Consider the following 18,467-nt stretch of genomic DNA (forward strand, 5'->3'; position numbering starts at 1 on the left):
TCTTGATTGGCCTGGGTCACAAATCGAACCCAATCCTGAGTTAATGTTGATCACAGTCAACGTGGTCGGAGACAATGTTGTCGCGAACACCTACCCTAGAACCTTCTCAGCACTGCACGTGCCAGCAACTTGAGGCTGCCACAGGGGTCCAGCCAATCACCAAACAGATTGAGCCCGGTTAGCTCAATCGGTAGAGCGTGAGACTCTTAGCTTGCGCATCTAAGTGCAACGAGTACGCGATCTCAAGGTTGCGGGTTCGACCCCCGCATCGGGCTTTTCCTATAACTACTCTCTTTTTTTGCTACTGGCTCATCCTTTTTATCAGCCTGTGACATCAATGAAGGGAATCTTGATGCAGTTTTGATTTGGCACTTACGAGGTTTTCTTTCACCGCCCGAAGATGTGGTGGCCAAGGGTATCAGGTGCAGTGTCCATTGTGAGACGTCAGATACGGCTTCAGTCGAGGAGGGTAACAAGGTCTGAAGATCATCGGGGATAGGCCCGCTGCATCCGTAACACGTGTATAACGGCATCCGATTCGTTCATTCTTGTCACGAAGCGAAGAATTATACAACATCACGTCTCCGATCTCGACATTCACGCATCGGCACTTCTTTTCGCTTAATCTCAACTTGACGCATTCAGGGGTTGACTTGGCTGTGGGGATGCAGTGCAACACGGAATCTCCTCCGGTTGGACGGGGATGTTTATGCGGTGAAGCCTGGCCGCTTCCGATTGGTCGCCCTAGTGTGACGTCGGTTAATATTCGGGCACCGACACGAGTTCAATTGATCAGCCAATTCAGGTATCAACAATAAATACCAGCAGGAAATGACACCGTCAAGGTCCATGACCACCATATGCCACCGCTCATAATGTGGTCTTCAGGGCTTTTGTATCTGATTGTGCAGGCGATTGGCACCTCTGCTCGCTCAGAGTATCTCTCGCCCGAAGTGTTGCCGTCACGTGAGCTCCCCTGATTCCAACAATAACAAACCTCCACTCACAGGACCCGCAGCCCCCGGCTCTGGCAAGGGCATCTGGAAGAATGCATACGCGAGCGCCAGAGACTTTGTAGCGCTGCTGACGCTGGAGGAAAAGGTCAACATCACAGGGGGTGTTGCAACTGACAATGTTTGCGCCGGGAACACCGGGACAGTGCCTCGTCTTGGATGGCCGGGGATGTGTTTGCACGATGCGGGGAACGGTGTCAGGGCTACTGACCTTGTGAATTCTTATCCTTCGGCTTTGCACGTTGGTGCTAGCTGGGATAAGAACTTGACGTACCAAAGGGGTTATTACATGGGCAAAGAGTTCAAGGCGAAAGGAGGTGAGCTCAACTCGTCACGGTTCTGACATCTACTAATGGTCTTTAGTAAACGTTTTGCTTGGCCCTAATGTTGGTCCCCTTGGAAGGACACCTCTGGGAGGCCGCAACTGGGAAGGCTTCTCTATTGATCCATATCTCACGGGTCAGTTGAGTGCCGAGTCCATCATCGGCCACCAAGATGCTGGAGTCATCGCAAACGTCAAGGCGCGTATTATCTGGCTTAGCTCTTGATCCTATGCTTATTCCTGCAGCATTTTATCGCCAATGAACAAGAGACTTTCCGACGTCCTTACTTCGGAATCGAGGCTGTTTCCTCCAACATCGACGACAAGACTTTGCACGAGTACTACCTCTGGCCCTTTGTCGACAGCGTCAGAGCTGGTGTCGCCTCGGTCATGTGCTCGTACAACCGCATTAACAGCACATACGGATGCGAGAATAGCAAGCTTATGAACGGCATTCTCAAGTCCGAGCTGTCGTTTGATGGATTCGTGCTTCTCGACTGGAATGCTCGACACAGCCTCTCAAGTGCTAATGCTGGTCTCGACATGGTGATGCCTTTGAGAGGAAACTGGGGGAGAATCTCACAGAGGCTGTTCACAATGGCACCATCAGCGAGGAACGCATCACGGATATGGCTACCAGGTTTGTTCATAGCCTGTTTCTTTCGCTCGTCACTAACGTCCATCAGAATCCTTGCAGCTTGGTACCTCACCGGCCAGGATCTTCATTTCCCTACCCCTGGCATCGGAATGAAGAACCTCACACTTCCTCACGAACAAGTTGATGCGCGTGTCCCCGAGTCGAGGCCGATCCTCTTGGAGGGCGCCATAGCTGGCCACGTCTTGGTCAAGAACGAAGACAACGCTCTCCCTTTCCGCGAGAACCCCAAGATGATCTCCGTCTTCGGATACGATGCTACCGTCCCCAAGACAAAGAATGCCGATATTCTCTTCGAGCTTGGATACACTTCGTCGCCTGAAATGGGCCAGGCTGTTCTTGGTAAGGAGGAGCATTTCGACCAGGCGGCCAGAGGTGGAACTATTGTCTCGGGAGGACGTGCTGCTGCCAACTCGCCGCCATACATCAGCGATGTAAGTTGAGTCTCCCAAGTTGTTCGGGGTTGGCTAACGTTGTGTAGCCCCTCAGTGCCATTCAACAGAGAGCAGCCAAAGACGGCGGATGGGTCAACTGGGATCTTTCATCCTTCAACCCTGATGTCAACGGTGCTTCTGATGTTTGCTTGGTCTTTATCAACGCCATGGCCACAGAAGGTTGGGATCGCGATGGTCTTCATGATGACTTTAGCGATGGCTTGATCTTGAATGTGGCATCCAAGTGCGCCAACACCATCGTCGTCATTCACGCCGCCGGCATCCGCCTCGTCGACCAATGGATCGAGCATCCCAATATCACGGCGACTGTCATTGCCCACCTTCCCGGCCAAGACAGTGGAGAGTCGCTCGTCAAGCTCCTCTACGGCGAAGCTGGTTTTTCGGGAAAGCTTCCCTACACCATCGCCAAGAATGAAAGTGACTACACGCCCTATGTTCCTTGTGGTCTAGAGCTAGGTAGCAAGGACCCGCAGTGCGATTTTACCGAGGGTGTTTACCTCGACTACCGTTCGTTCGATGCTCGAGACATTACTCCACGATTCGAGTTTGGATTTGGCCTTAGCTACACCGAGTTCGAGTATTCCTCTCTCAAGGTCAACATCAAAGACACTGCTTCGACCGAGTATCTGTGGGAAACCATCGCTACGGTCAAGGCTACCATCACCAACGTCGGCCCCGTCTGCGGCGAGGAGGTGGCCCAGCTCTACGTAGCCATCCCCAATAGCCCTCCCAAGCAGCTACGTGGGTTTGAGAAGCTGGCTATCGAGAAGGGATCATCAGCTGAGGTCCAGTTTGAGCTGACTCGGCGAGACTTTAGTGTATGGGATGTGGTGAAGCAGGAGTGGACTCTTCAGACTGGAAACTACACAATTTTTGTGGGTGCGAGCAGTAGAAGTCTCCCTCTTGAGGAGAGTTTCAATCTGTGATAAATAAAAAGATCAAGACTAGAGCAATAGATCGTTTAGTTCCAACTTGCCATGTCTTGGTGTTAAGCTGTGGCCGCTGTTATCTGCTAGGGGATTTCTGTTGAACAAGACCATGATGATAAAGAATGATATTGTTAAAAACCACAAAAAGATGGGTTTTTAGGTGGTACGTTTTTAGATGGCGCCTGGCCAGAGGTGAATTTTAGGGATGCGGATTAAAGAGAGGTGGTTTTAGGTTTGTTTTTAGGAGCGGATTTTTTGAGATTGACCACTTGACCAGGCGCCAGCACGTTTTGTGCTTTTAGGATGGGAGAGAAAGGGTTAACCTTGCTTATAAGACTCTTGATAGATCAAGTTTGGGAAATGCAAAAAAGAGAGTGCGTTTTTAGGTTCATTACGGAAGGGAGAATCTTGCTTTGGGGCGGTGCGAGGTCTTATGAGTTAACTACTCGGCCAGATAGAGCACTCTTTTGTGACTTAGGATTTGGGAGAAGAAGGATTAAACCTGCCTATGACCTTTTGGTATGCTGTCGATGCTTCTCTCCTGTTCTTGGTTTACTTGGACATGTCAGAATGGACCTACCAACCACCCAACCCCATGCTACTCCAGGATTTATACTCGGCTGTAACGATTGGCCAAATTTTTGCGAGGTACTATATGACTGTCTTTCCTTGTTTCCTGCCAAGCATCACGCCCCCCTTCTCAGACTCTCAGCGAGTGATGGAAAGATGACAACACAGCTTCCCCAAATGGCCATGCTCAGATGCTCGACATGGAACAGATCACCAAGTGAATCTTACAAGACAGATAATAAACCCCGCCAACTCATATTTCGGCGATTGCATCTTGCCATTACTTGGTCCCTCCCCCCTCGGCTGCCCTCACCTATTTATACACTGCCTTATAAATATGATACCTCAACGGAACTTCAGTCAAGTCCAGGCGTATGAGCGTATCGACCTCGAACTCTCTGAGGGTTGGTAAGACGGTTCAATACGGATAAATATGAGAGTTGAGCTACTAAGCGCAGAATACGCCCCAAATCGACTCTTACTGCTTATCTTACGTTAGCCACGTTTGACTAAATCGGGCTGGATGTTCCCTCCACCATTCCTTTTAGACCAATGAGAAGCTCAGGCCCGGTCGCCGGCGATGCAGCCACTCATCAGAGTTTGATTACTACGTGGCAGATGGTGAACAAGGACTAGCCACCTATAAACGAGGTTGACCTCTGTCTGTTTCATCATCTCCACCGAGTTTTGGCACATCAAAGATGCTGCAGAACACGATTGACCTGTTCCGTCAGGCGCCGCCAGGCCTGGGCTTGGCCGTGGGCGCCGTCTTCATCGGCCTGTTTCTCGTCCTTCTACGCCTCGCTCGTCCCAAGCCCATCCCGGGCATCCCGCACAATGTTGAAGCCGCAAACTCCTTCTTTGGCGACCTTCCTGAGTTCAGAACCGCCCCAGACCGAAGGGAGTGGTGGGTGAGCCAGGTCATCAAGCACCAGTCGCCCATGATCCAGGTCTTTCTCCGTCCTTTTAGTCTGCCGTGGGTGTTTGTGGCCGACCACTGGGAGGCTGTGGATATCATGACGCATCGTGCGAAGGAGTTTGACAGAGCTGATCAGACCATCTATACGTTTGAGGGCGTCGCTCCGAGTCATCATATCGTAATGCATTCTTCAAATCCCCAGTTCAAGAGGAACAAGGAGCTTGTCCGAGACTTGATGTCGGTGAATTTCCTGCAGGATGTTGGTATCATGCCCCGATTCTTGGACTATTCTGACTTTTCTAGGTTTCTTCCCCGAGATTTACGAAAAGTTTGCCCTTCTTGTTGATCTCTGGAATAACAAGGCTCGTCTATCCAACGGACGACCGTTTAACGCGTCTGAAGACATCCACAATGCAGCCCTTGATATCGTCATGGCAGCTTCCTTTGGTGTTGGCCTCGAACAATCCCAGATTGCTAAGCAAACCAGAGAGCTTGAGGGTGCATCCAGCCCAGGCGGACGAGATGACGTTTTCGAGTTCAAGCACGTGCCCCTCGACGAGGAACTTAGATGCTTCACGACATTGACAGACAGTATCCTCGTTGCTGTCAGGTCGCCTCTGCCAAGACTAAGTCACTTTCTGTACAGGAATCTCTCACCGACGATGAGGCGAGCTGCAGCAGGTCGTGATAGGCTTAGGAATCGTGAGATTGCAAAGAGTGTTGAGCGGAGAAGATCTGGCAATCCAGAGAGATGTGCTTTGGATAACATGCTGGCTCGAGAGGACGTCATTGCTGAAAAGGAGGGTCGGAAGCCAAACTATTACTCCCAAGTCATCCTTGACGAGGTAGGTTGGGCTCTTCAACACTACTGTTTGCGCTAACATTATCTAGCTCCTTGGATACCTGGTGGGCGGCCACGAGACCTCGTCGTCTGTTATCCGCTGGGCATGCAAGTACTTAACCGATGACCAGCGCGCGCAATCCCTTCTTCGAAAAGCCCTCTACGAAGCATACCCCGAAGCAGCGGCCGAGAACCGTGTCCCAACACTTGCCGAGATCACCAAGAACCAGCACGTCGCTTATCTTGACGGCGTTATCGAGGAGTCTCTGAGACATGCCCGTACTGCTAGCATCACTCTTCGCCAAGCTCTGGTTGACACTCAGATTCTTGGTGTTCATATTCCAAAGGGCACGACGGTAGGCATGATGGCCAGTGGACCGGGTATGACGACACCAAACACTCCAAGCCTCGAGGTTGACTATAGCAAACGATCAGCGAACTCTAAAGCGCACAGGAAAAAGGTTCCAGCCTTTGACAACTCAAACATTACAGAATTCCTCCCCGAGCGTTGGCTCAGAACCCAAAAGACGGAAAGCGGAGAAGAAGAGACCGTCTTTGATCCCAACGGCGGACCTGCTCAAGCCTTTGGTCTTGGTCCTCGAGGGTGTTTTGGGAAGAAGCTGGCATATATTGAGTTGCGGATATTCTTCACCATGATTTTCTGGGAGTTCAAGATGAACCCTATCAAGCCAGAGTTGAGAAAGCAGGATGAGAAGGTTGCTTTGTCGAGGTCGCCAAAGTATGTTTATTTGAGCTTGGAAAAGACGGGACCACGGCAGAGTGTTTAGCTTAAGCAGCCTTGTTTGTTTTGTCGCTGATGATATGATGCCAATCTGTTACACCGGCAGTTCATTGTACATGTCCACTTTGAAGTCCATCACATTGTCCAAGTATCAACCCAGGAACGCCAAAGTTTGGCAACAACACCCGCGCCTTTGCGAGTTGTGCTGATAGCCACAGGTGATCAGGATGTCCTTGAGTCTTGCAGAGAGCCACCGACAACGACCACATCAAGCGGTAGGTCTGCCTTGGATCCTCTCTTAGAGCCTTGGATGCGATTCTCAGAATTTGGGTGAGGGATGAGTCCATTCGTGATTGAGATTCTTGGTCTACATGTAGACAGGAGTAGAGGACTTGTAGAGCGTGAAAGTCCAAGAAGGCTGAGTAGACTGTCCACATGAGTCGCTTGCCGCCGGAGCTGGTGACTTGCCTGGCCAAGAGCAAGATATCAGTGAATTCCTTGATCATATCAGTCAGCTGTTTTTCTTTTTTATGCTGTTAGTTGCTGCTTACATCACCAAAGCTCTGGATATGGCGCCAGAGTCTCTGCAGGCTGACATTGTCGGGACCTGCTGCTGATCTTGCCAGTCTTAGGAGCTCCAGCTTTGCACCCTGACACAAGTGATACAGGCGCAGTGGCCGGTAGTTTTCCAAGTCATCGAGGATCTCAGTAACCGGGTAGTCGTCTCCCCATATTTTGGGCAGGATGGATCGTCCGCTTAGGAATAAGCGCTCGTGGGAGATGTAGTCTGAGGCTTCTCGGGATGAAAAGTCCATGCAGAGCTGGCCGCCATGTACATTCCCAGTAGCAGAATCTGCATCCAAGTATCTGAAAACCCGTCAGTCTAAGCTCGCATCTCGGACAAGAAGGCCTACAGTGTGTATAGTAGCATTGTTTGTGAAAGGGACGGCAGTCTTTTCCCATCCAAATATTCGTCGCCATCCAGATACGGCTTCAGGAATGACCGGATGCCTTCTAGATGAACCAGAGAAGCTCCGGTACTCTCCGAGTCGTAGGCCTCGTACCGCAAAATGAGGAACCACATGGTAAACAACGCGTTTATATCGTCGTCTCGGCCCTCAGAATGACAGATAAGATGAAGTAGAGATGACAAATCCTGTAGAGCTAGACTGTAGTGCGCTGCGGCCGCGGCCCCAAGGCGATGGGCTGCTTCAAGTGATTTGGTCGAATTATCGCTCTCTTGGGCCTTAAGCACTTGTTGAGCACGTAATTCCATGCTTGCAACGGCAATCAGACTTCTCATCACGCCGGAATATTGGCTCGCAATGTGTGTGTAGATGTACGAGAAGCAGCTCCATTTCCATAGCTTCCCATAACACAACACCATCATCGACTCTGGAATGTAGAGAAATGCTGCTTCATCGTCGGCGCTGAGCTGCAGTGAATTCGCGAGAGGAGCATGGTTCGTGGACAGAGTCGACTGAGGCTGTCGGCTGTTGTTTTCTGGGCTATGACTCGAGGCATCTTCGTTCGATCGTGATGGTGTCGTGGGATGCTGCATACCGCTGCTCCTGGAGGATGGACTATCTCGAGGCGTGGCTGGATGTGATGGCGCCAACGGTCGAGGAGAGCTACGGCAGCTCCCTAGACTAGACGCACTATTGGACCCCCGTGACCTCCTCACGCTCAGAGACTTCCCGGCCTCCAGCCACTCACACTTCATAGGGCTGTTGGCACATCTCTCACAGACGGGCCGTCGCTCGTCGCACTTGACTTTTCGGATCCGACAGGTTAGGCAGCCTGTGTAGGGGGTAAGTTTCCTAAATTGGAAAACAAGGCAACTTTGCTTACCGTTCTTCGATCGCGCCTTTCGGCGATTCGGTGATGGGACCTCGTTCGGCATTTGACGAGTCGTGATGAGTGTGAGAACGAGGGAACTCGAGGTTGCAAATGGACAGCTCGGCAAGGTACAGATAACTTTAAAAGACTCTAAAGGATGCCGATTGGTCAGCTCGGCAAGATGCGCGGATAAGTATTCACGGAGCTCAAGCGCGGTGGCGAGTGTCTTGGCTCGGCATTCAATATTGGGAATAGCTTCAACTCCCCCAAGCCACGAGCGACAGCCCGCGAGCTCGTGAGTGGCCGCCTCGGCAATTTAGCTTGCCAATAAAGAGTGGAGATGCAACACAGACCGCCTGATTAGAGTTTGTGATTGGGCGGTTTAGCCGACTCGGTGTGCCCCCTGTTGTGAGCTCCACGCGATTCAGGTCGTGAAACCTTGGTTGGTGTTGAGATGCAGCTATGGTCTGATGATGAAGTAGATGCGTTATATAAAAGAATTGCATTGTAAAAGCCACGATGATATTGATAGTCAAATATCGTGCATTGCCAGTTACCAATCTGTCAAGCAGCAACACGCCATGATGATTCTATCCACGGAGCAAATATACGACACAATTTCCAAGTCAATCGAGACTCATTCAGACGACTTGGCTTCAATATGTAAAAAGGTATTTATCACTGACCCACCGCTACTTACAAGGCTAACATCTAGCTCTAGATCCACGAAAACCCAGAGTACAACTTTCAGGAGTTCCAGGCCCATGACAACATCTGCGATCTCTTGCAAAATCTCGACTTCAAGGTAACGAGACAAGCATATGGTCTCGAGACCTCTTTTGAAGTCGAGTTTGGCCAAGGAGGCAAGTTGGTCGTGTTCAATGCTGAATATGACGCTCTCCCTGGTCTTGGCCACGCCTGTGGACACAACTTGATTGCAACAAGCTCCATTGCTGCATTCCTCGCAACAGCTGAAGTCCTCAGCCATGGAAAGCTCAAGGGGCGAGTGCGGCTGCTTGGAACTCCAGCTGAGGAAGGAGGCGGAGGCAAGATCCGTCTTATCGAAGCTGGAGCTTATCAAGGTGTTGATGCGTGTCTCATGGCGCACCCCACAGGACGCCTCTCGCCTGAGGGAACGAGGAAGGTGGATGGTATCTCGGCGGCCAAGTCGAGTGCGCGGAGGCAGTTGGAAGTGACGTTCAAGGGACAGAATGCTCACGCGGGGATGAGTCCATGGCATGGGAAGAATGCCCTCGACGCTGTGGTATCGTCTTATGTCAACATTTCCCTTTTGCGACAACAGTTGCCTCCTTCGGCACGGGTGCATGGTGTCATCAGAGCAGGAGGCGCTGAGCCGAACATCATCCCAGATACCACTAGTCTCGAGTACTATCTGAGGGAGAGTACCGTCGAGAGTATCCAAGATCTGTCACGCAAGGTGGAGGCGTGCTTCAAGGCTGGAGCGGTAGGGACTGGTTGCACATTAGAGTGCGACTGGCATTCGTAAGTATCTGTCTGAGCTCATTGAATGCGCATTTGCTGACTTGGAAACAGAGACAAAGACTACATGGAGCTTTGCCCTAACGCGGCCATCTCGACAGAGTTTACGAGACACATGAAGGCATTTGGCAGAGAGTACCTTGAAGACTCGGGGAAACCGCCAATGGGAGCTTCAACAGACATGGGTAAGTCGAGATGAAACTCACCAAGCACCAGTTCACTGACACTTTCAGGCAATGTCACCTATCTCGTACCAGGCATCCATCCAATGTTCTCGATAGGAATCGAGGACCCCCTGGTTCAGCCTCACACAACAGAATTTGCAGCAGCAGCTGGTACTAAGGAGGCATTAGACAGCGCACTAGACTGCGGCAAAGGTCTAGCCGCAACAGCTTGCGAAATACTTCTAGGGCCGGAGCTGTCGAACAAAGCTTGGGAGGAGTTTCATCGGGATGTGGAGCCGATCATAGATAGACTGTAGCATGTGAAACCGCATATTCAAGTAAAAATGTACATAATTGCCAACATATTGGATATCCCTCATGTAATGGTTGCATTGAGTTGGCACTCTTCCCCTGATCGATCTGTCGTCTCCCCTGACTCGTTTTGGCATCACTTGCAATCTTGGCAGTAATGCTCGGATCCGGGTTCCGACGTATCAACTAGAACGGCATACTTCTCCGTCCTGTTATCTCGTGTGCACCGCTATGACTTTCCCACATGGACAGATCTGGCAATCTAGATGCCCTCATCTCCACTTGAGATTACGTCGTTATCTCCAAGAATGTAATCAAAACCCAATTACCCCACGTTCGAGATATCAACCCATGGTCTCGGATCCGGGGAACGGGAAGCATATCAACCACCCACTCCCACCTGATGATTCAGGTTCCAGGGCACGACTCGGACGGTGGCTTTTCGTTGCCGACATGGCCAATCGGTGTCCCTCTTCAGATCAAGTTAGCGCACCCGTCGCTCAGACCTTGTGAAGCGAACATTTCATTTGCCGATGTGGCCAATCAGCGCGGTCTCGTTGCTGCTCCGCGGAGGCTAACGCCGCGGCACGTTATCACGGGAGGCAAAGTTTGACGTCTAGAATTGACGACGACGTCGGTGAACCAGATAATACCCCTTGTTATAGATTGCGGGGGAGGAGAACGACTGGACCGCTCTATGGAGCTATTGATAAAGTAACAGGCCATTGTCACGCTCGGTCTCCCCATTCAGCAGATACAGCTTCTCCTACTTAACGAGGCAACTGTCTGCCTTTCAGTGGCGACCTCAGCAGACGCATCAACATCTCGAATAATTATCACTTTGCAAACCCACAATGGATCAAGACAAGACAGACAAGACCATGTTCCACCCCGAGGAGCCAACTCCCAAGGTCGGAGAGATGCTCAGTCTGCAAGGTTCCCTTGAGGTAGCGGAGGAGGGGACGGCAAGAAACCACCAAGGAAAACATCTTTTGAGGAGAATTGACTTATGGTAAGCCTAGAGTATCAGGAATTTTGAGGTGCGCATATTGACAATGGTCATCTAGCCTAATGCCGCTGCTCCTCGTTTCGTACACGCTCCAGTTTCTCGACAAGCAATCATTGAACTTTTCTTCCATCATGGGAATTATCGATGACCTGGTAAGTCAAGTCTCCTTGTCAAGTTTTCCAACTCGAGTCAGCTAACAACATTAGGACTTGGTCGGATCAAGATACAGCTGGAGCAGCAGCGTCTTTTACTTTGGTTATTTGGCTTTTAGCTACCCGGCTTCATTCTTGATGGTTCGTTTGCCACTGGGTAAATACCTAGCCGGTACAAGGTCAGTCAGTTCAATCCACGATGCAGTGAACAAAATCTCACCTGGCTCACAGCTTTGTCTGGGCTGTCGTCTTGATCTGTCACGCTGCAGTTCAGGACTTCAAGGGTCTTATCATTGCTCGCTTCTTTCTCGGTGCCGCTGAAGCATCCATCTCGCCTGGATTCTCTTTGATCACCGGAATGTGGTACAAGCGAGAGGAGCAGCCCCTCAGACACGGCATCTGGTTCCTTGGTAACGCCATTGCTACCATGTTTGGAGGTCTGTTGGCCTACGGCATCGCTCATATCGGCGGAAGCCTCGACGCATGGAGGGTATGGAAGACTCCCAGTTCTCTATCGTTTCACAGCTAACGCTCAACCCGCAGTGGCTCTTTATCATCTTTGGCATCATCACCCTCGTCTGGGCTGTGGTCCTTCTCATCTTTCTCCCCGACACGCCTGACAAAGCGCGCTTCCTCGATGAACCACAACGAACTCAAGCCGTCGACCGAATCCGCAGCAACCAAACCGGCATGAAGGATAATCACTTCAAGTGGGACCAAGTCCGCGAGGTGGTCCAGGATCCCAACGTGTTGCTGCTGATGGTCTATCAGCTGACTTTCAGCATCCCGAACGGTGCCCACACAACTGTAAGCGGAGCGGTGGAAGACATGAAGCACATCTCTCTGACGTCTCTATAGTTTAGCAGTCTGGTCATGGCTGGCTTTGGGTTCACTCGATTTCAGGTGTATCTGCTGAATATGCCCATGGGTGCTATCCTGGCCTTTTTCGCCATTGGATCAAGTTACCTGTGCAGTCGCTTCGACGGCTACAGAACCATCATCGGCGCAGCTCTGAGTCTCATCAGGTTAGTACAGACCCTGGCCTGGCCGGCACTACCTTGAGCTAACATTGCCTTAGTTTGACGGGCTCGATCTTGGTTCGGTTTGGGCCCAATCAAGGAAGCCGACTTCTTGGCCTCTGGCTCTTTGTAGCTTTTGCCGCCGGTTTTCCCATCTCTCTCTCGTTGATTGCTTCCAACGTTGCGGGCTTTACTAAGAAGAGTGTTGCTTCAGCCATGATGTTCTTCTGCTATGCCGCTGGTAACATTATTGGGCCTTTCCTCTTCTTCCCACGTGAAGCCCCAGAGTATGCAGTGAGTTACAATCCATTCCTGATGCAGAAGAGTGCGCATCACTGACTTCATCCCAGAGTGGTTTCCTTGCAACGACTATCTGCTTCGGCATCTCCACATTGACGATGCTGGTTCTGCGTTTCACACTGATCACGGAGAATAAACGCCGAGACAAACTTCAACAGACGACCATCTCTCTGCCTCCGGACCAACTTGAGATTTCTGACAAGACGGACCGTCGCAACCTAAACTTCCGATATGTTTATTAGTGTATGGAGACGCACGTAGCATCTTATATCTAGCATCCTACTTAAGCATAGCCAATATATTGCATTTCACCACATATCCAATGGGCGTAAATTCGAGAGGAAAAGTCACGGCCAACTACTGCTATCCCAATGCTGCGGAGTCTTTTCCCATTCCCCGCGCTCCTCTTTCTGACCCCTTCTGCTTCGATAGTTATCCTGCCTCGACGTAGAATCCGCTCTGGCTTATGATTAGCCTCCCCCAGGCTCTCAAAGTAGTACTCAAATTTCAACAGGCTCTTTAGTGTCTGCTCTGATGGCGTCCTCGATGATCTCGCAGTCTTTGACGTTGAGTCAGGATTCGCGCCCATAACTCGCGGCTGCCGGCGATGTAGATGACGCCCATCGGGTCCACCTCCTTTGGTAGAGGCGTCGGGGAGGTTCGAGCTGCACGCATTATGCTGTGGTTGATTTAAGGGGAAGGGGAATCTATCTTCAAGACAAATGGCCGAAGGCTTTTAAGAGTGCCTGTGAGCAGATTGAGGTGTTTATGCCGATGGAGAATAATTTCTTGAGACCAGGGGTAAAATAAGCCAGCTGACTTGGCTCTGCCAATCATGGAGAAACCGAGGTGATCGCAAGGCACATTCCCTTCTCAGGCAATCCTTCTCTTGCATCGTCCTCTTGCAAGTTCAGTGACTTGACCCTCTGTGCCAAAACCCACATGGCCCTGGTCCGAAAGCTCCCCGAACTTCAACGGCAACTTCTCTAGCTCTTCACCTAGTGGATGGGCCCCGAATCTAGACCCATCTGCGGCCTGATCCAGTGAGGAGTTCCTTGTCGTGCATAGTATCCTCGAGAACGACACGTCACTGGAACAGCCGTTTAGTCTCATCGCAGCCGCCCCGACGGCGACTCCGACCGTGCACACCAGACAGACGACCCCGCAAGCAATCCACAGTGCCCTAGGAACGTATCTCCAGATGTTGGAGACCGAAAATGTTTCGCAGATGCCGGCGCTCGTATCGTAGATATGCAAAGTTGGGTCTGCGAGGAGAGAGAGGGTGATGTTTCTCAACAAGTCCACGATGCCTTGCCGGAAGCCTAGTCTCGGCCATTCCACAAATGGAAAGACGGTCTCGTTCGTATTTCTGAAATCTTTTTGCGGCCCAACCAGCGAGGAGTAGCTCAGCATTGTTGTTGTCACCCGTCCACCCCAGCCCCCACGTGGAAACCAAATATGCCCTTGGAAGTGCTGGCCCACAAGATCGGCCAGTGCTTGGTATGCCCAATAGTTGGTTTCCCTGTAGGTCGCTGAGAGTGACATGTTCCCAGGAAACATGGGCCAGGGAACGCGCTCTAGGAACTCTTCGTCGATGACCTGGAGGCGACGGATGTCATTGATAAAAGTGACGTTGATCCTGTAAGTGACGCGATGTGGTTGGCACTGGAAATACTCATCGTCCCAAACTGGCTTACCCCGATGCTCCCTCTATTCTGCCAGGGCCACAAGTTCGCTATTATTGAAGAGAAGAGTGTCTTTCAGCCCAGAGTAAAAGTTACGTGAGGGATGCCTCTCATTGGAGAAGTGATGATTCCAGGCGCATTTCGTAGGCGGAATTTGCCCAAAGCCAAGCTCGCCAGCTGTGACTTTCAGCCATTTTATGCACCGCATGTCAGCTTGTGTCACCTACATGCCACGCTTTCTCTCCGCGCTAATCGGTTTGGGGATTCAAGTCAAGCAAGCTGGGGAGTGGGCAGATGTCTGGGCCGATATACCGGTGATGATTGGTCCAGGAAGGCTACAGCGATTGTTCGTCTGGTCCATGCCCTTTCAGCCTTGATCATCAGTTAAGTTTGTCTAGCAACTTCGCCCGGAGTAAATAATTCTGCGACAAAGCCAAGGTAGAAAGAAAGCCGCCTGGATGTAAGATCCCGATGCTCAGGAGCGAGAACGGTTAAGTAATTGAGACGAGCCACGAGAACGGCTGGCCCCCTTGCTGACACGCGTGTCCCTTGCGTTTCGTCTCAGGACACCATTGTCTTGGTCTCCTTTGACTAGCAGTATTTCTGCTAACACGAACCATTAATCTTACGTTTAGGATTGCAATCCATCATCCAGAAGTGAAAGGTTAATACTCGCGTTGTCGTCGGCGACATTGAAATGGCCGGCCTTGAATTTGCCCGTTGATTCCGGTCGTCTTCGGAAAAGTTCAATTCTCCATGGGCTCAATTCATCACCAAGGGGTAAAGCGCCATTCCGTCAATTCCCATTGGATGTTGGCGAGGGTGCAATTTACCCAGCCTCAACCGACAAGCCTCTTATGGCAGCAGCCGAAGACGCGCGTGCCTAAAGGGGATAACGCCGAACAGGGGAGTATCAGGTCAGTTTTGATGACTTCAAACCCAACTCACGATCAACGAGGATATTATACTTCCTCTTGCTTCACATTTAGTGAGAAAACGACTCTCTGGACGCCTTTGTCTGTCACTGTTGTCATCACACCAACCCTCACGACAACACACTCACACCATCTTCAACATGAAACCCACCACAGCAATCCCTTCCCTTCACGTCACCGGATCCATAGCATCCTTATTCGACACCATCTTGCCTACAGAAAGGCCAACAATCACAAGCGACCCTCCAGAATGCACAACCCGCTCCTTCGAGTCCTTCTTTGACGTCCACAAACCGACTGGAGAACTCGACTCTGCCTTCTTATCTTTTGGCAGCGAGCTGAACAAAGGCTGCGAGTCCACCTTTATCGACGTCATGGGGAGATCCGCCTGCACCAATCCCCCTCGATCAAAAGTGTGTTCCTTCTCAGACTATGTGCCATCAACTCTGTTGTCTGAGTACTGGTCCTTTGGTGGCGTGGCGTCATCGTGGTGGGCTGAGCATAGTTCCCAAGCTGTTGAGAACGCTGCGTACTGTCCCAACCGATGGTATAGAGCTATGAAAGCGGTACCTTATGGGGAAGTGTGGCTGAATGACACCCTCGCGATTGTCGGTTGCTACGTCGTAGCACATGCGACTAGTACATCGACAGATAATAAGGCGCCAACCGCAACGAGTGGTATAGGAGTCAGTCAGACTGGCGTTAAAGCCACTATCACGGCGGAAAACGCCAATGGTGGTAGTCGAGGTCAAAATGTTGAATTATGGGCGGTCACCGCAGCAGGGTTCGCTGTGGCAGCAGTGAACTGGTTGCAGTCGTAATAATGACGCATAACTCTCAAGAAGCATCAATGGAAGAATGGATTTTCTGTTTCAATTAATGGCTAATAATTGATTGTGGCTTTCGCCAACTATCTAACACAATGGATACTACAAGCGCACAAGAACCAGCCGTATCATCCGCCTGGCGTGAGAACGCATCTCAGGCTTTCCATGCCAGACAAGACCTAACTTGAACGGTCAGCATTCTTCTTCCAAGACTGGTGTCTGACAAGCAAGTAATATGAAAGGTGTCTCAGATTAATAGTCGGAATGTGTCTGAATCATGACAGATGTTCATAGCCATGGAAGTAATTGATTCGATTTCATCAAAGACGTGGAAGTTTGAAGAGACTGTTTGATACTTACCATGACTTCAAAAACATGTTCATTGATACTGTCCGTTAGGTGCTGGCCTTTTTCGACTAGCGAGACCAGAGGCAGGCGTCTGAGGTCAGATAGCTCGGAAGAGAAAGAGGAAGAAATGAAAATTTTGCGCAATCCAGGTTTTCATTTACTGTAGGGTCATTTCTCCATTCTTTTCTCTGCAGCCCTAGTCGCGTGACTGGCTGAAGGGCAATGATCCTTGACTAAGGAGTGGTGTTGGCAATGCAACACATGACATGCAGGTCAGAAAGTGATCTGAGCGTTGCGACCTGAGTTTGGTCGGGCACGATCTGACCATCAAGAGGCAAGGAATGTACGAGTCTCAGGACTGCTCTACTGAAAAAGATGTGTGCCAGCATATCCGAAGGGCTTCTTGTACCGGCGAGATTGGTGTTGATAGCATTACAACCTGACTCTTACTAGACATGATGAACGAACCCTACAACCCCTCTCCCTACAAGTTGATTCTGAGCGACAGTGTGTTGTCGAATGTCACAGTTCCCCAGAACGGCTCCATTCCAGCATTTCCCACGTTGACATAAGTGCTCTCACTAAACACACCCTGCTTCGAGAGAGCCAAGAGCCAGTCCTTGATGTCTCCCGTGAAAGAACCCCCAGCCTGGTTACCGAATTGGTCATTCTCGGGAGCCAGCAGAGACGAAACAGTAATGCCAGTGTCGGTGTTGAGGCCTTGGTACAGCTTCCAGCCACTCTTTCCATAGAGGTCGTTGATGGTCGCAACGGGGCCCTTGTCGAAACCGATTGGCACTTGTCCACCCTCGTACTTGACCCAGAGCATTAGTTCTTGAGCAGCGCTCGACGTCTCGTCGCCCTTGGTGTCGGAAGTCATGAAATCATACACGACGTTGCCTAGCTCAAAACATTAGCTGATGTCTCACGGTCCTGATCCTAGAAGCCAGAAGTACCTTTGTAGGTAGTAGAGTTGGAAACAGCCCACTCATAGGTGGTTGGAATGCTCCCAATTTCGCTGAGTCTTGTCTGGAGGCCCTGAGTGAGGCCGACAAAAGAATATCCTTTTACCAGATCTGGGCTTTTTGAAGGGCTAATGTCCCAAATGCTGCTCCAGTGGATCTGCTGAGCATCTCCAGACCCCGAAATGTCATAGTATCCGGTACAGCAAGAGCCATCAATTGCTTGATAATTGTAGTTCATGGAAAACACAATCCACGGACTGCCAGAGATGATCTCGAATTCGTTCGGCGCCCCGCAGAAGGTTGAAGTCGGTTGGCCACTGGCGCGGCGAAGGGGGCCTATCGCCGACGCATTTACTGCGAGGGTAGGGACAGCGAGGTAAAACGCAAGCTTCATTATGGATAATTGTGTCGCGAATCAAGAAACAACACACCATAGCCCCATAGCGGAAGCCACGGTCGGCGCGAGGCCATTGTTTTATGGCGATCATGAACGGATAGGCTTGCTTCTCCTATATCCACAGGGAATTTAATAAAGGATCAACCTTGCTGTTTCAGCATGGTGAACCAATTGTTTATTCTATCAACTCGAAACTCGACCCAGACTCGAAATAGCGATGCGATTGATGGAACTAAAAGTACACGATGAGCAGGGACCACATGCAAGGGTGTAATTGGACCAGATTACGCAAGCTGCCAACTACGCTGTTTGGTTCAAACGCGTGTCTGAGTAATTATCTATTAACTGCAGACTGTTTTCACTTTTCGGGCAGAGGCCAATTGCTATCACAGAAGAATCGAGCAACAAGGCGAGGCTATTCTATCAAGTTCATACCTCCAAGCATTCATAGCATCGTAAGCAGCTAGTCGATCATCAACTTTGACAGATGTGCGTGAAATCAGTCATCATTGGTAGAGGAAAATAGCTTTTTGTTTGTAGGCATGTCTCGTCCAGTCGCAACCACTTAG

The 18,467-nt window shown here is 50.7% G+C and overlaps 7 protein-coding genes across 7 annotated transcripts; 5 read left to right on the plus strand and 2 right to left on the minus strand.

The window, feature by feature from the left end:
* Nucleotides 1-875: 875 nt before the first annotated feature.
* On the plus strand, nt 876-3,371 carry MRS44_016249 (uncharacterized protein; the record flags this gene model as incomplete). Its single annotated transcript, XM_065617952.1, has 6 exons — nt 876-966; nt 1,010-1,330; nt 1,377-1,528; nt 1,582-1,975; nt 2,033-2,424; nt 2,472-3,371. The coding sequence occupies 6 exons, from the start codon at nt 876-878 to the stop codon at nt 3,369-3,371; spliced, it is 2,250 nt and encodes a 749-aa protein (XP_065474024.1).
* A 1,274-nt stretch (nt 3,372-4,645) lies between these two features.
* Nucleotides 4,646-6,492, plus strand: MRS44_016250 (uncharacterized protein; the record flags this gene model as incomplete). Its single annotated transcript, XM_065617953.1, has 3 exons — nt 4,646-5,126; nt 5,167-5,708; nt 5,755-6,492. 3 exons carry the CDS (start codon nt 4,646-4,648, stop codon nt 6,490-6,492), a joined length of 1,761 nt encoding a protein of 586 aa, XP_065474025.1.
* Nucleotide 6,493: 1 nt separating this feature from the next.
* MRS44_016251 (uncharacterized protein) lies at nt 6,494-8,349 on the minus strand (the record flags this gene model as incomplete). The annotated part of the gene is made up of 5 exons (XM_065617954.1): nt 6,494-6,537; nt 6,586-6,943; nt 6,998-7,313; nt 7,361-8,246; nt 8,298-8,349. 5 exons carry the CDS (start codon nt 8,347-8,349, stop codon nt 6,494-6,496), a joined length of 1,656 nt encoding a protein of 551 aa, XP_065474026.1.
* A 517-nt stretch (nt 8,350-8,866) lies between these two features.
* Nucleotides 8,867-10,266, plus strand: MRS44_016252 (uncharacterized protein; the record flags this gene model as incomplete). The annotated part of the gene is made up of 4 exons (XM_065617955.1): nt 8,867-8,956; nt 9,007-9,788; nt 9,840-9,970; nt 10,019-10,266. The coding sequence occupies 4 exons, from the start codon at nt 8,867-8,869 to the stop codon at nt 10,264-10,266; spliced, it is 1,251 nt and encodes a 416-aa protein (XP_065474027.1).
* Nucleotides 10,267-11,115: 849 nt separating this feature from the next.
* On the plus strand, nt 11,116-12,983 carry MRS44_016253 (uncharacterized protein; the record flags this gene model as incomplete). The annotated part of the gene is made up of 8 exons (XM_046282786.2): nt 11,116-11,273; nt 11,329-11,422; nt 11,477-11,601; nt 11,654-11,912; nt 11,966-12,229; nt 12,281-12,447; nt 12,501-12,735; nt 12,792-12,983. 8 exons carry the CDS (start codon nt 11,116-11,118, stop codon nt 12,981-12,983), a joined length of 1,494 nt encoding a protein of 497 aa, XP_046125093.2.
* Nucleotides 12,984-15,501: 2,518 nt separating this feature from the next.
* On the plus strand, nt 15,502-16,182 carry MRS44_016254 (uncharacterized protein; the record flags this gene model as incomplete). The annotated part of the gene is made up of 1 exon (XM_046279747.2): nt 15,502-16,182. The coding sequence occupies one exon, from the start codon at nt 15,502-15,504 to the stop codon at nt 16,180-16,182; it is 681 nt and encodes a 226-aa protein (XP_046125091.2).
* An 838-nt stretch (nt 16,183-17,020) lies between these two features.
* On the minus strand, nt 17,021-17,895 carry MRS44_016255 (uncharacterized protein; the record flags this gene model as incomplete). Its single annotated transcript, XM_046274274.2, has 2 exons — nt 17,021-17,436; nt 17,493-17,895. The coding sequence occupies 2 exons, from the start codon at nt 17,893-17,895 to the stop codon at nt 17,021-17,023; spliced, it is 819 nt and encodes a 272-aa protein (XP_046125090.2).
* Between the last annotated feature and the right edge of the window lie 572 nt (nt 17,896-18,467).

This window comes from Fusarium solani (genome assembly GCF_023522795.1).
Source record: "Fusarium solani strain SB1 chromosome Unknown bctg00000012, whole genome shotgun sequence".
Lineage (NCBI taxonomy): Eukaryota > Fungi > Ascomycota > Sordariomycetes > Hypocreales > Nectriaceae > Fusarium > Fusarium solani.